This window comes from Xyrauchen texanus, chromosome 11 (assembly GCF_025860055.1).
Source record: "Xyrauchen texanus isolate HMW12.3.18 chromosome 11, RBS_HiC_50CHRs, whole genome shotgun sequence".
Taxonomy (NCBI): Eukaryota; Metazoa; Chordata; class Actinopteri; order Cypriniformes; family Catostomidae; genus Xyrauchen; species Xyrauchen texanus.
The window spans coordinates 16,927,675-16,944,901 of record NC_068286.1 but is presented as its reverse complement, the minus strand read 5'-3'; the positions used below and the strand labels follow the sequence as shown (position 1 = coordinate 16,944,901).

At 37.1% G+C, this 17,227-nt stretch overlaps 1 protein-coding gene across 6 annotated transcripts in view; it reads left to right on the top strand.

Annotated features, from left to right (window-relative positions):
• Positions 1–17,227, top strand: part of LOC127651383 (teneurin-3-like) — a 348,816-nt gene that overhangs the window by 222,953 nt on the left and 108,636 nt on the right. For all 6 annotated transcript variants that reach the window (XM_052137168.1, XM_052137167.1, XM_052137166.1 and 3 more), the window contains one exon: positions 14,164–14,402. In XM_052137168.1, coding sequence (XP_051993128.1) covers positions 14,164–14,402 — 239 coding nt within the window. The remainder of the gene's footprint in view (positions 1–14,163; positions 14,403–17,227) is intronic.

Genomic DNA, 17,227 nt, shown 5'->3' with positions numbered 1-17,227 from the left:
GAAAACATTTGCCATGTTTTGATTTTGTATTTTATTTGTAATATTTGATATGTATCTACAAGTACTTTATGGTATAAATATTTATACAAGTTATTTCATAAAATGCAAGTGTAATACAGTTAATGATGGGCAAGGAGGAGGCGAGAACCGGCTTGTCAACATAAATCATAATTTAATGAAACTCAAAACCAAAACACACAAACATAAACACACACATGACGGACATGCCCGTAATTCTCTCTCTCTCGAACCATCGTCACCGGCCGCCTCATCAGGCCGATTGGGGACCGGGCGCGCGATATTCCGACCCGGCCCCGCCCCCCTCCGCTCCACACTAAATTAATGCAGATTCAATTTAGTAACATTAAATCTTTATTAATTTAGTAAAACATCCAAATTACTCAGTGTATTGATTTTAAATATTTTCCATAAGAGAATTACAGATTGTGTGTTTTTTATTTGGTTATAAAAATAAAATAAAATGCTCTCATAAGGAAAAAAATGCAACTGAAGATAAAATCCAGGGAGAAAATATTGTCCCTTAATAATAATAAATATATAAATATATAAGTACATTTCTGATACTGCATTCTAAATTTGCCGAAGTTACAAGTTTAAAACAGTTTGAAATATCATTCTACAATACATCTTTTTCTATTGTTGCAGTATATACAATAACATGTATGCTATGGTCAGTATATGGACATTTTCTGCATGCATTGAAATCTGATGATCTACAAACTATTCCAAAAATGAGCAGCATACTTTTACTAATACTGTCGTTAATAGATTTATTGGTAGTGTGCCATTCCAAACTCAGCTTATGTTTTAAATACAATGCTACTTTTACTATTGATATAGTATACAGTGCACAGTATGCTAAATTTTGTATGCATAAATTAACCAGATGACTTGGTACATTTGCCTGTTTTCCAGTGTGACAGATGAACTGGAACAAAAATACTACCTTGATTTTAAAAATCTCTTACATATTATTTGATTGCACTGCCAAATGTAAAAAATTTTTGTGACAACATTGTAGCAGACTATTTTTTTAAATGTTTATTTTGTAACATTGCCGAATGTTTTCCGTATTATTTAAAAAAAAAAAAAAAAAAAAAGCTTGGCTGTATACTGTGCTGTATTCAGTAAATAGAAGCTAGTGTTCCATTCTGAACATTGCTGCTCTCTCATTATGCTTTGTAGCTTTCTTTATTCGATTGCTTTCATGGCGGTCTTGTTCCTTTTGTTTGTACTGTTATCCACTGCAACATTTCTCTCCACTTTAGTCCGTTGTTATTCCCTCCCATTGTTTTGCTTTCTGTCTCTTCCAACTTTCTTTCCTGCTGTTTGTTTTTTCTGCTTTTCTCTTTGTCTCTGTGGTCTCATCATATCCTCGAGATGACCTTGGCTTTCTTCCACTCATATCACCAAAGTATTATGCAGATAACTGTAGATATCAACAAGAGAGCTTAAATCGCTGTGAGGAAGACCACGTTAGGCCACACACAGTCAATAGGCTCACTGACACACCCACAGAAATTCTGTTTCAGCTTAAATCCACAAGGATGCTTGTAAACCCAAACTTGGATCAGCATTTTCCAGATAAACACACAATCCTTTCATTTAAAACACACATTTTTATGTGTCTGCTCAGCAGCATTGGTTTAAAAGGTGCCATGTTCCAAGTTAGACGTGGAGCTTACTTAACATCTGTGTACTTGATACAAACTGTCTGTTTACACATAAAATAAACAAAACGTCCAGCTCCTCGGCAGGCACAAGAGCGAAGTTTAGATGTAAGTAATGAAAAACATCAGCACTAGTAAATGGATGAAAACGCACTGGCAGAGTGTGGAAATATGACCGCTTTGCAACATATGTCACTGATCAACTCCACTGATTCGTTTGAGGCAGGAGAGGCTGGCTAAAGAAATAAAAACATTTCAGTAAATTGCATTAGCCTTTGGAGAAAATTGCACAATTCAGCCCTCACACTCATCTGGAGAATTCACTTGCACTCAGATAAGTTATTATTCAGTGTAATTTAGTGACTGTTTTACATAAATTTCATTAGAGGAACAATTCAGAATTTGTTTAACAGGCAGGCTGTTACATATAGTGAATTCCTCGAGCCTTTTCAATATGCTTCGGTAACCTCTGCCTCGCTCCAGACAAAAAAATGACTTAGGAGCCATTGGCTCCTAAACTGGAACATTAAAGAGCCAAATGATGGTTTTTTTATTGCCAAATCTCAGAATTGCTCAATTTAGATAGCTTTTCAGCAACAAGATATAATCATTGGACTCGATTCCAAGAGTCGATTCCAGCCTCATTTATTCGATTCGATAAAACAGGAGGCAAAGTTAAATCTCATAATAAATAGCTCATTACAAAGCGTTCTTTGCGCTGTTTATAATGGCATGAATGACATTATTTATTTATTATTTACTATTAATAGGTCCATTCTAAAATTAAATCTGGGCATATATGCACATATTGCCATGATGCTTCAATCCCATGAGATACATTTTAGGGAATTATGAGTAGATAAGCCTGTTTTGGCAAGAAGTACTGAAAAGCACCATCTAACTTTTAATGAAATTGTTTGTTACTACTCATGAGTTCTTGTTTAGAAAGTTGTTTAAATTAGAATGTACAGTAAATGTCCACTACCTTTTGTACTATGAATAAAATGCCAAACAATACACACTTCAGTTTTATAAAAAAAATTGTTTATTTCATACAATATAAAAATATATTTTATGTATGTGTGTGTATGTACTGTGTATGTATATATATATATATATATATATATATATATATATATATACATTTCTAACATGTATTTAACATTTTTGTTTTTAAATTATTAATTATTTTTATTATTTATATAATTTTAATGTAAAATTGTGTAAAATGTAAGCTAATTAAAAATATATATGCAAAAGGTTTTAAAATACTGTAAAAATGTCAAGAACGAGTAGAGAAACTTTCAAGTCTTGCTTTTATAAGTGCAGCACATTGATCATTTAGACTTTAACATACAGATTTATTGATGTGAACTGGGAAGTTGACTCAAAGCTCACCAGCTTTGGAGTCAATTCCAACGTTTCGAATCGATTCTCGATTCCCAACGCCTCGGTAACGATCTTTTTAAAATCAATTCCCAGCCCTACTCGTCACCACACCAGAATGGATGAAAAGCGTGCCCTAAAGATGTATTCAATAACGCAAGATGATATCTGACGAAAACGCATATGAACGCACACAACCCGACTGTTGCCAATGGAGATTAGATTTTAAATTATTGTTGCAATCAATAATTTTTGGTCACATTTGGTACCATTTTATTCACAGAATGGAGCCCTGCTTAAGCCATTTCCATACAGAAATGTGTGTAATGTATATCGCTAATTGTGTACGTTTCACCTCCCAGTTGCCCTTCTGATAGGACTGTAATATTGGTCCTGATGTTGCGCCTAACACAGGTTGCCACCGGTTCCGACCCGAAAGCGAATCGTCATAGCTCTGTTCAAGCTGGCAACCTGCACCAAGTAGTGGGTGAAACATTCGATCTGAGTATTAGGACCATTCATCGATGTGTATGTGCTGTGTGCACAGTTATTAAAGAAAAATTGATGCAGTGTATTATCAGGGTTTACATATGATACATTCCTGATATTTAATAGGCTATTTTTAACAATCATCTAATCTAAAGCATTGCCATCACAACTGCATATTTGTCCAGCAACGTTTAACAACCAACTGAACTTGATTGTCATCTAAAATTTATTTTAGCGTCATACTGCAATTTACATTGTCTGAAGAAGCTCAGCAAATGCGATCAGAGTTAAATAGGGTTAGATTTAAAATATTTAAAAGTTTCAAAATGTTCAAAAGCTAGTTTTCTGAGAGTGAACTATCTCTGCATTGGACAAATAGTTCTGATAGTTTATAGTCTTGAAAGAAGTGTAGAAAATTCTGAGAATGTCATTCAGCTTACTTTAAAGCTAATTTAAACTATATAGGCCTAACAAATATATATATATATATATATATATATATATATATATATATATATATATATATATATATATATATATATATATATATATATATATATATTATTATTATTATTATTATTATTATTTGTATTTTTTTGGTAATTGATTTTTTTAACTTTAATGTATTTGTTTTCTTCGTTTGGTAATTTATTTAATTTAATACAGAGACTTTTGCCAGCATTTTTTTTTTTTTTTTCACAAGCTAAACAATAATTTTATAGAATTGGGCTATGTTAGTGTTCCAAAAAGCACACTGAAGCTTTTCTCCTAGTATTGTTTATTTATTTTTGTGGATAGAAATTATGTTTTTTTTTTTTGGGGCTAATTCCATGACTGCCGTCTATTATTTTGAATTGTGTGGAAAAGCAACATAAACATGAATGACTATTAATAAATTAATAGTCTAAAATTAATTAATAAAATTAATAAATAAATGAATGACTACCACAATTAAATTAATCGCAAAGAGTGACCATTCATTTGTTCTCCGTGCACTTGTCGATGACAGGTGCATGACACGAGATATTTGTTTTGGCACTCCTGGAATTGTCATGACGCAGATGTGTTTGCAGCATCGGATCTGTGCAGGTATGCCATTAAGACCAATCCATAACAGTGGGATTAATGCTTCACACACAATAAATTGCCTTTTAAGGATATATACCTTGTTGTCATGATTAACACAGGCTTATGATTGGGGTAAATTCTGTCACGTGACACCATATTTTTGCATTAATGCCAAATATTTTCTCAACAAAAAGTGTTTCCAAACCAGTTTTTCACAACATTTGAAGTATCAACATAGTTTATGTGCTAGAGTTAAACAGAAAATGTTAATGCCGACACTTGTTGTGTTTTAGCGATAATTTGCATTTCCATCAGCTATATCGGTAAACTTTTTGATGCGCTACATCATTTGTTGCAAAAAAAAAAAACCCTTGGATTGAAACCTAGTTAAAGAAAGCTGGCTTCAGCAATTACAGACTGTACCTTTAAGGCATTATTGACATTGCGGTGCAGATCACTTCTAAGCATATGCTTCATCCTTCTTGTAATTTGCGCACAATTTGTATAAGCGATCATTACATTCAGTCAATTACCTCCCCTTACTGTCCCTATTCTCATCGCTATTGAATTGTGCAGAAAAGAAAAGCCTCTTGAGACACCTGCCAGTACTTAACTGAATACAATAACCAAGCAAGATCTCCACCACAAGGAAGTTTTCTGCATTCTGAGTTTGAATATATTTCTAATGTGATAAAAGATTATGTTTGTGGAATACCCTGATTTCATTTTTGCACTTCATGCTAACAGATAGCTGCACAATTGAATAAATAATCAAGATTACAAATACAGCTGCTATATATAAATAATCATGAAAGGGCCAATTGCAGTATTCCATTTAGGTCTACTCTATATGCATTAAATGGTCTATTTACTACAAAGATTTTGCAGCATTGAGCATTGTAGCCAATCACAGACATGTCCTTCGTCTGCATGAATGCAATTATGAATCAGATTAGTTATTTGCGTATTAGAAATTCAGTCATTCAAGAAACATCACCTGACACACAAAAAGAAGCTTTAGGACCAATGCACAATACCCATTGTCACTCCACTCAATTGCAATGTAGAGAGTGAGAGTGGCAAGACAAAACTGTGTAAACTTGACAGCTTTGTTGATTATTATGGGATGGATGCATCATAAATTAGTGTTATCCTGTTGCTCGCTTTTATAATTTTTTCCATATTTGAAGAGCTGTTTTACTGATTTATACAAACAGCAGTTCTAGTTAATAGTTAAGGAATGCAGCTTGTTTGTGGATTTATAGTCTACATAAAGAGTATGGAAGCAGTCGTCCCACACAAAACATGCCATTTATTATCAATTCTATTCACAACCTATTGTGAAATTGTCAGTGATCAAAATATGAAGGCAATTATAGAACAGTTTGATTTAATAATAATCATATCACCCGACAAACAGCTCTATTTTCGGTCAAGCCTGTACTCCATATGGAGAGAATTAGTTATGCTAATGCAAGGTGCTCATCAGCTGCAGGAGTCCCTCAGGTGACTCTCAAAGCACATTTGACTCATAGGTCAGCTCCCATGCCACACCTCAGATAGACAGCTACCACAACTTTATTTTGTGAGGTGAAAAGACAGGGACGAAGAGAAAGCAGTTGATTGCTCTTGATTAAAGCTAATTGACTGTAGATATATGATTGTTATCAGTTGGAAATATAATTAAAGGACCTTATTCATGAAACACGAGCAGAATGGATTTTTGTTTAAATCATTGTAAAGCCATTCTGACTTAAATTATTGGATTCACGAAACTTTCCGTATTTTAAAAATGTTGGTACAAACAAAATTTACACCTACTCCCTACCATGTTTAGGCCTAAATCATGCGTTATGACATCCAAATGTTTTGTGTTCTTTCAGGCAAACTGCCATGAAAACATGTTGATGGAAGTTAAATTAAATAAGTAATAAAAAAATATATAATAATAACCTTAAAAAATAACATAAAATAGGAATAAAAAACCATATACCATTTAACATTTCTTTGATGCTTGCATGTATTTCTTCAAAGTATAGTTTATTCCTAACTCTGCTTCATTGAGGTTATATCGGTTTTTGTTTTTGTTTTTGTTTTTTTCCAGCAGAAGTGGAGTGGAATGGGGTAAAAATTTGTGGAAAGCCGTGGTTTGTGTTAAACCATGTTGGACAGAGACTTGTTGGACTGTTTCTTCATTTGATATGAGCTGTATAATTTAGGTTTTATAATCCAGTGTAGTCATTGATAAATCGCATTCAGTTGACAATGCATGGTTAATGCTAATGCTGTTAAACCTATAAATAAACATGTCACAGGCAGGTGCTGACACAATACAATGGAAAACAATATAGAAAAAAGCCTGCACACAGTCGTATGGCTTGTAAAACTTTATTATTAGCTTGCAGTGTTTAGTTCAAAGACCTTCTTCTGGCATTCTACTAATTTCTCTGGAGATGCATCCAGTTGCAATGGAAGTAGTGAAATAGGGAAGAAGTGAAGATATGATGCTGTTGATACACTTAACTGAAACACACATTTAACTAAGAAATCTAAGATGTACAAAGCATTTGTGAATGCAGAGAAAAGTGTTCATGAAGGACATATTTATGTGCAAATTATTCCTAATTTAATTTCTGCGATTTAACATGATTTTTTACTTCCTGAAACTTCACACAATAGGAGAATATTCTGTGACTAACATTGAAATATATATAATTTTCAGGAGGTACACACTCGAACCAACTGCACATCCTAACACAGAAAGGAAAGTGATTTTGTGGAGCAGTGCACGCTTACTCGTTCCACACCACGCATGTCCCAGGTATAATAAACACAGGATCTGATTTACTGTACAGAGAATGAAGACTTCACCCGCAAGTGGTGAACCAGGCGTATGAGTGATACGAGCAAATTGCTATATCTACTGTCATACCTGTAAACGTTCAACTACTGTCGTCTGAATCAGTTTCAAAAGCAAAACCACCCAAATGAGACCCAGCGTGTGCACAATAGAGTCCAGAACGACCTGGACGTTCAGTGAGCTGCAGCCAGTTGTACTTGTAGAGACTGAATGGCAGCGAGAGAAATAATATTTTTTGAGATTTTAAGCTTCAGCAAATTAAACTTCAATTTAATATGTGTTAATATGCATTCAATAGGTTTTATGTCTGAATGTACAGTGTCTTGTAATGTATTGGCAATGTACACTTAAGTTTATTTTGCCAGTAAAGTTTGATATGAATTTAATCTGCCCATTAGATCCTGTCATTTAAAAAATCCTCTGGAAAACACCAGAAGATTTTGCCTAAATTGTAATTGCAACATGTCCACTGATTTTATAGCATGTACACATGTACTTTATACATGTCAAATGTGTCTAATTAACTCTATAAAAAAACCTGAACATTTTAACATGTATATATTTAAATAAATCCATTAAATGATGACTAACCAATTTCTTTCAAGTTCTATGAGAGAAAGTAAAGTAAATATTTGTAATTATGATGATTTGTTGTAATACATCATGTACCATTATTTAATCATGATTAATCACAGAAAACTAAAATAATTGTTTCTTAAATTATCGATTCACGACCCGTATATTTACGGGAGTTTCATGAATGAGGTCCATTGTCACATATTGTAAATCTCTTCTGTAAACTTCCTCAAGCAAAGGGCAGTAAAGCTCTGCAAGTGCCCAAGGATTTTCCTGATTTTTAATTCTTATTTTTTTCATTTGTAAGCAGTTTTGAAGAGAAGTGATTTATTGATTTAAATATACCAAACTTCAAATTATCATTAGAATAAATTATCATCCATCAATATTGCATCAATAGATATTTTTTAATCAAAACAATGTAGGAAAGATTGACTATTAGGGCATTGTGTTCAGAGTGCAATCACACAATGTCCTGCCAAAGCGGGCCAGTTGTCAAGAGCTTTTAGACCCTTTGTTATTTTGTCTGTGACCTCTTCCCTCAATTCAGGAACAGGATAGAGTTCATGTCGCAGGGTCAATCCATATAGCCAAAACAAACAGCAACTGCGAGATGCCTCTCAGTACAGGCTTATCTCCTCAAGTGCTATGGATCTCTCAATACCGACACTTTGTCATTTGTCCACTTTGTCACTTTTGTAACTTGCACATGTTCTCAGAGTAGCTTTATGAGAATACACTGCAGACAACTTGGATGGAACCGGGGCCTTAAGCATAACAATATCTACTATTTGCTTTTGTTTATGAATGAAGCATAAACGTAAAAGAAAAATAAATATTTATTTTCAGGGTGACAGGTCCTTGTCAGAAGAAAGCTGTTTTTCCATCCCCCACATTATTTAGTTCACCAAAAGAACTCCTCTAAACATTTCACATTTAACTTTATCAAATAAGACTTTCAATTCACCTCATGATCCTTTTCCTTTAAGTGGACTATTCTTGATAACGCTGACGTATATAAGCATTGTTAAGTTATTTTCCAGTTCTGATATGCGTTCACTCTTCCTAAATCTTCTGTGAAGACATTTGTCAGAGGATGACAAACATGAAAGGAGATACACGGATTAGCATAGCAATTTTCAGCCTGATGTCATGCATCCTGTAATCAATTATCAATGGTTATCCCATCTCTCATGCTCGCAAATCCTTGTTCGCTCTCTTCTGTGTCAAAGGAACATTATCCAGTCTTACTTAAAACACCAGATGTCCCAGTCAGTCCACAGATACTACAGCTGGAGAGTTTATCACTGTTTTGCTCCACATGTTTTCTATTACCCCTTGTTTAAGTGAGAGGTGAAGCTACTAAGGTAACGTTTTACCGAGCGCCTAATCTCAGCATTTAATTACAAACTATTTTCAAGCACGCATCACATTCACTTATTGTTATGATCTTATCAAGTCCCATAAAACCCAACGTTATATGGGTATAAACGCTATATGAAAAATCATATGAACTGTAAGGCTAGAGTAAATTCATAGAGTGTAATACCATTAAAAATGCTTGTAAATCATTTGAAATGCCCCTGTTTGTTTTGTGTAAAGGTAGGCCGAAGTGTTATTCAAGAGGGATGAACATATGGTCAAGTCATATTATAGAGTTACATGTCAGCAGGTCACTTGTTGTAAAAAAGCTGAGGTAAATGTCCAAACTCCTACTGTGAGCTTTGGTCATAGTGCAGTTATGCAGGGAAACCACAAGGTCATGAGCAGAGTCAAAGTGAATTATGCTCGGAATCCCATGCATAGGTTTTCATTACACGAAAAAAAAAAAAAAAGTTGTCCAGGAAAAAGAAGAGAGAAGATTAAATAAAAATCTCCATATTGTCCCCAGAACTGTAACTGCTATAACATAGATGGAGACAATATTCCGATAAGTGGTTGATCCATGTGTTTTTTCAAAAGCATATTGTTACATTTTTACATTCAGTCCCCCTAGTTGTGAACAATTGGTTATGTCCTTGGTTGTCCCTTGGCAATAGATTATGTTTATTTCTCAGGGCTCGAGACTGCGACTAAAATAATTTATTGTGACTATAATTAAAAACCTTTTCGCCATTGGCGACAGTCATATGCAGTTTCATCAGATATCATCTTGTAAGTTATTGAATACATCTATAGAGCACGCACCAGTGTGTCTCGAGCCGCTTTTCATCCATTATGTTGTGATGACGAGCTCGCTGCACCGCACACAACAACAAAGCCAGCGCGAGAAGGTCTAGACCAAATTATTCTTTTAAACTGATCTTTTTCATGAATCATCCAAAAAGAACTGAAGGTTTGAACTCAGGAGCTTAGGTTAGAAGTTTGAATCAGATTTACTTTCTTAGCTGATTCAGTGAGCTCACAACTGGGAGTGCAGACATTTCAAATTAAGAGTCCCATCTGTATTTCGGGCTTCTTTACAATTAAAAGTCCCGCATTGTGTACCACTTTTTTTTTCCCAGGTAATTATTGATTGGTATTGGAGTAGCACAATAAACTGCATTTGGGATTTCATTCAATTTGCACTCTTGTAGTGTCTGTGTCTGGGCCATCTGGTAATAGTAAAAGACTAAGGCAATATTGTTAAACAATTTATATGCATACATATATAGACACACACACACATACATATATATGACTACCACCCCTGGAGTTGCAAGTTCGAATCCAGGGCGTGCTGAGTGACTCCAGCCAGGTCTCCTAAGCAACCAAATTGGTCTGGTTGCTAGGGACCGTAAAGTCACATGGGGTAACCTCCTTGTGGTCACTATAATGTGGATCTCGCTCTCTGTGGGGCACGTGGTGATTTGTGCATGGATGCCATAGTGGATGCATGGATTGAAGGTCTCAGACGCGGAGGCAACTGAGATTTGACCTCCGTCACCACATGGACTTAAGAGCGCATTGGAAATTCCAAATTGGGGAGAAAAGGATAGGAAAAGAAAGACAACAAACTACCATATACATATTATACTTTTTGTAATGTAGTTTGGGAAGAGCAGTATTAAATAAAAAATGTATATTTGTATAAATTATGAAAGGTGTGCGAACATTTGAGACAAAAGGGAATGCAAACTTGTCAAATATACTGTATACTATTTATTAAACTTAAGATTAATGGGTTATCAACGGTCTTCCTTTTCTTCTGCTTTCTATCTTGTTTTTGAACAGCAATCTAAATCGAGCAATTCTGTGATTTGGCAACTAAAAACAGCCATTTGGTTCCTTAATGTTTCAGTTTAGGAGCCAATGGCTCTTTGTCATTGTTTTAGTCTGGAGCCCTGTCTCTGAAGATTCAGATCTCTTTCTCTCTCTCTCTCTCTCTCTCTCTCTCTCTGAGGACACTATTCACTGTAAAGTAAATATAGTAATTAATATATTCACACACTTAGCTTAAAGTGGATGTACTGTAGAGAGCCCACCAGTAACACTTTACAGTCAATCAGAGTGGTTGAGCTGTTCTATGGCTCTGTTCACCATAATAAATATTCTGCCTTATCAAAGCATGTAAGTGCTTACATTAATAGAAAAAAATTAAACGGCCCACTGCATATAAACCTGAAGTATTTTTGTTTTATGAGTCTTTTCATATGTGTGGGTTCACGTATGACTGTCTATCTTTCATTCAGTGTGCATTCAGTCTGCGAAGCTCTGCAGGTTTGCTGCCAAACTCATAATTAGAAATAGCTTGACTGTCTATTCACCAGAATCCACTGAAGACATTGATTCTAATTGTTTGTCTTTCTCGTGTAGAAAATTAGCAAACCAAGCAGTTCTTGAAAACGGGCATGACAACTTAATAGAGATGGATGTATTCCCTCCCGTGTGCCACGAGGACGGCTATGGGGACGGGTACGTGCTCCTGAGTCTTCTCATGGTGCCAGCTGCCGATGCCAAGCCCAACACTGAGCCAACCAAAGTGCTAAATCTCCAGACCCCACCTCCCCTCAAACAGAAGGCTTGCACTGAGCCAACCAAATGGCCAAAGTCCCTCCATAAGCCCCATATTGAGCCATCCAAACTTGCTCTGGCCCAGCCTCCTATCTTATATCTCATCCTATGTTCGGTTTGCCAATGACTGTAAATTATCTAGAGGCAATTGATTGGCAGTCGCTTTTGACACTGATACTTGCTTAGGAATAATTGCTCTAAATTAAGTTGCAATAGAAATCCACTAATATGCTAATCGATTCACCACTTGCATAAATCAAGTTATATAGTCTTTAATATTTTAATTTTACTAATACTAGATTAAATCCTGACTGCCTCGCTGCTGAGGCCCAGAGAATCTGTAGGCACAGCATCTTGGCTAAGATTGGGTTTATTGATAAAATTGGAGTTTCAGTGAATTGGCACCAACTGTTGGTGCTGCTCTAAAATATAGGTATTCTCTTTCTCTCTCTCTCTCTCTCTCTCTCTCTCTCTGACTCTCTGTTTCTCCATTATATTGCAGGGAGATTGTCGAATTGTCTCGCTAATTGGATTTAGTGCTCAGTGTTATTTGATATCGCAGCTCGAATCATCTGTTTGTCCCATTGTTTGGTGTCTTCATGGGTCATTCTGTCAACATAAATAATGCAATTGAATAGACAATCGTGCAGTTTTAGAGAATCGCTTAGCTCTGCAAGCTTGTGAGTTGTGTTTAATGAAGGTATGGGATTTTGTGTTGTGGGAGACTGCTATGCCTTTAGTAAATGTTTTAAGTCTTGGTCTTAGTCTACTTAGTCCAAGGTGGATAATATGATTCATTAATGCTACACATAATAAAGTTATTTTGCAGAGGAAAAAATTATGTGATTTTAATTTGAAAACATTTTCTCTCCATCTGTTAAAGGAATAGTTCAAAAATGAAACATTTTTAAATTTTTATGTACATTTTCACACTTTTATGTCAATCCAAACCCATACAACTTTCTGTCTTCTGTGGAGCACAAAAGGTGATTATTCTGGTCTGTCTTTTCAATGCAATGGCAGTGGATAGTGCCTTTCTTTAAAGCTTAAAGAAGGACCTAAAGGATCATAAAAAGAGTTCCTTTTAAAGGATTTTTTTTTTGTGAGAAATAACCCAAAATGTACATAATTTTTCAGTGAAAACCTTGACATGCATTGCATGTTCATGAGCACCATGAGAGGAGCTCTTTCATGTGTTCATGACAGAACTTGCAGCATTTTCACCTGCCACTGTATTGAAAAGACCATATTAACAAAATAAAAAAAAAAACTTTTGTGTTACAGAACACATGAGGTTGAGTAAATGATGACATAATTTTTATTTGTTGGTGAACAATCCCTTCAAGTCCAATTAACTGACTCCAAATGTATAGTTGATAGCTCCACAAACACACACACACACACACACACACACACTGACACAAAACATTTCCTATTTCTCCTCGTTCATGGAGGCAAAGAAACACAGCAGGCTAAAGAAAAGTCAAACACCAGGACTTTGATTGAGAGTTCTGTAAAGGTTGAAAAGTGTGTGAAGAGGGCTAGATTTTCACTGTGGTGTGCAGGCAAACAGAAAGGTCTAGCTTAATAAATGTGATGGTAATAACTGCCCACCATAATTGCTACATGCCTATGGCTTCTCTTAGCTAATCATACCTGAAGTGCCAGTCAGCGGGGAAGGGTGACACTAACTTGGGCAGTGCTTTGGGAGGGCTGTGAACCTCAATTCCTGTAATGAGCACCACTCACTTTGTGAGCAATGACTGTGCCTTTGTAACTATTCATTTAGAAGTATTTACACTTAATATATTTGGTTTCATATGAAACTGTGTAAGTTTTAGACATGATTATGTTAAATGTTTTATTAAACTTTTCAAATGGTTTCTGACTGTATGAGCTGGATCAGAAGTTTGAATTATTGCCATTAATCTGTTTTGCCAAAAGCTGTTCAATATAAAGTGAAAATGTCTTACAAAAATGTGTTAATATAAAATGAGAGTAAATGTTCTTTTTCTGTTCTTTCTCTCTCTCATTCTCTCTCTCTCTCTCTCTCTCTCTCTCTCTCTCAATTTCAAATTCAATTCTCTCTCTCTCTCTTAGGCACTTTCTCTTTAAGACAGGCACCGGTACCACTCCTCTGTTCAGTACGGCCACGCCAGGATACACCATGGCCACGGGGGCGGTCTACTCGCCCCCCACGCGGCCCCTGCCCCGCAACACACTCTCCCGCAGCGCCTTCAAGTTCAAAAAGTCCTCCAAGTACTGCTCATGGAGGTGCACGGCTCTCAGCGCCATGGCCGTTTCCATACTGCTCTCTATACTGCTGTGCTACTGCGTCGGTAGGTGTTAACAGTTTAAACATGCCTATATGTGTAACCCTGATGTTATAGAGTTAGAAATGCCCTGGAATAGGGATGACATCATATCGCCCAAAACCACTTTACTTCGTAATGTTCTGAATCTTTACTGCCAGTAAAGAATCTTTGACTTAAAATAGAATAACTTGGTGTATCTCAACAATAAGGGTTTATTCTGCTTGCCCAGTTGGTCAGATTTGTTTTTGCCCTGCATTTTCATCAGCCTCACCACAGAAAATTATACATATTTCAATATGACAGAAATTTTAAATATATGTACATCAAGCGACACATTGATCCCTTGTAATAATACATAAACTGAATTGTCAAAATGCTTTGAAAGGTCAGTGGCAACACAGTCAAAGTTAAAATAGTTTTAACTTTGATCACCGTGTTGCTCTTCCGTCAAGCATTACAATGTGGCACTTAAACAAGTTCAAACAGTTTCAACCGCGAGTTATGCTCAAGCTGACGCTACAGGTAGAGCTCAATGTATTCAGCAACACTGACGCAAGTCCCTTTATTGTAGAGCTCTGGATATAATTTTTGTTAGGTTACCCTCTCTAACATGCCTCCAAGATGCTTGTGGAATACTATTGCAAAAGCAACTGCATTGTTAATAACATTGCTATGGAAAACACATTTTTATCTTATCCCCATTCACCTGCACAGTTGTCCATGTAGCATATGTTGCCAAATGTTCCTTTTCAGTCACCATGGATATAAGTTAGCTTTCATTTAGCATTTATTCCACATGTCTCAAATGTAAGGTCTTGTTTAAGATTCCTCTATGAATGGAGCCAGTTGTTTCCTCATTCCATACAAATGGAGAGGTTTCGTGAATTTACTGTAAATATGCTGTTTTTAACTGCGAGGTGGGCTGGTTTGTCTCAAAGGAATGATGGTGCTCTTGAACAGCTGGACTGCATGGGAGAGACAGTGATTTAGAAGACACGGGACCTTTATTTATTCTTCCTATGGACACGTTACATGCTTCTGCTATAACATGAAACAAAGGTCTTACTAGTGGCCGTTTAAGTAATGTTTATATTACTGAAGCTAGATGGGAAGTGGGAAGAAAAGGAGAGATTGAAGTACATGTACAAAATTCAGACACACAAACACACACACACACACATATTCTGTATGCAATATGCACACAACACTCTAAGGTGCAGGTTACAAAAAAAAGCTATTTTAAGAACCTTTAATATGGCATTTTCCACTAAATAGAGTTCAAATTTAGTCTTAAATCTCTTGAAAAGCATAGACATTTTTTATTTTTTCAAGTGTCAGTGAAAGTGCTTAACCTTCAAAGAAAATATTGTTTGTCCACCATAAGACATCAAACTAAAAACTATATAGAGACATGTCAGAATACAGTTTAAAATACTGATTTCATTATATATTATGGAGGGAATGAGACGTTGTGTCGATGTAGTGACACTAAGGGTTGCCCTTGGGAGCCCCAAACACCTCTGATCTTTGAGAAAAGGCCAATTGGAATTGGCGAGTTTCATTTGCATGCCACTCCCCCGGACATACGGGTATAAAAGGAGCTGGCTCGCAACCACTCATTCAGGTTTTGTGCTGAGGAGCCGAGACAAGGTCCTGGCCATTTCAGTGGGTAGTTCAGTGTTGTGGCAGGAGGGACACAATGTCTCATTCCCTCCATCAGGGAGCCTCCCTCATCTCGACCACGTTGAGCCAAGGGTGGCACTCCTGGACCGCCAAGGTGGACATCGTCTGCCCGACCATCGCCGTGACCTTCGTTGCCCAGAGGGTGAGAACGGTCGCCGAGCGCAGCTGCTGCATCAATCCCGGGTCAGAACTACCCTCGTGCCGTTATCATAGCGCCTTGGCTTTGTGCACTTGCGTGGCCGTGAGCGCCACTCCAAACCCAGGAACCAATCATCAAGCCGCGAGGGTTCAGGGCGGGGTGGAGGGTTCCACTCCAGCCCTACGTTCGCAGCCGCCCGGGAAAGCATGGCCTTCACTTCTGCGTCGGCCTGAACCAGCCCTCTCTCCGATGGTGCAATTGAGAGCTCATCTACTTCGTGAGCCTTGAATGAGACCGCAAACTCACCCTGAGACGAGCCGGCGGTCTCATCCCAGAACACGAGTGTGTTGGGGAATGGGAGGTCCATGGGGGGTTACCCGGCGGAGCGGCTCCCATTTGGGTCCCCAAATCCCCCCCAGTGCTAACCAACACAGCTTCAAACCCATAGGTAGAAGGACTGTGGCGGGGAGCCGCTGGGGTTGCTTTCCGTCTGAGGAAGGAAAGCCGTGACCGCAAAATTGTAATGGTCATGCGCTCACAGTGATAACATGACCCGCCACGAATGCTGTCTCTGCATGGGCTGTCGGACGTGGAGAGGTAACGACCAGGAATTATTCTTTAAAAAGATGCTCTCCATGAGTGCCACTCTTTTAAAAGGAAATATACTCTTTTAGAGGAAGAATGTACTCTTTTTAGACTGCTGATGCTTGCTGGGGCATTCTCTACACTTCACCGGTGCATGAGGGGGAGAAGCCGCTGTAATGCACAATAAATCCAACAGCTTTTGTAGAGGTAAATGGATCGGTGGAGGAATTCAGCTCGCTGAACACAATCAGTCAGCTCCAAAGAAAAAATCTTTGGAGCTAACTTGAGTGGTTGCGAGCCAACTCCTTTTATACTCGTATGTCTGGGGGAGTGGCATACAATTCCCATTGGCCTTTTCTCAAAGATCAGAGGTGTTTGGGGCTTCCAAGAGCGACCCCTAGTGTCACTACATCGACACAACGTCGAGTGAGTAACAGATAGG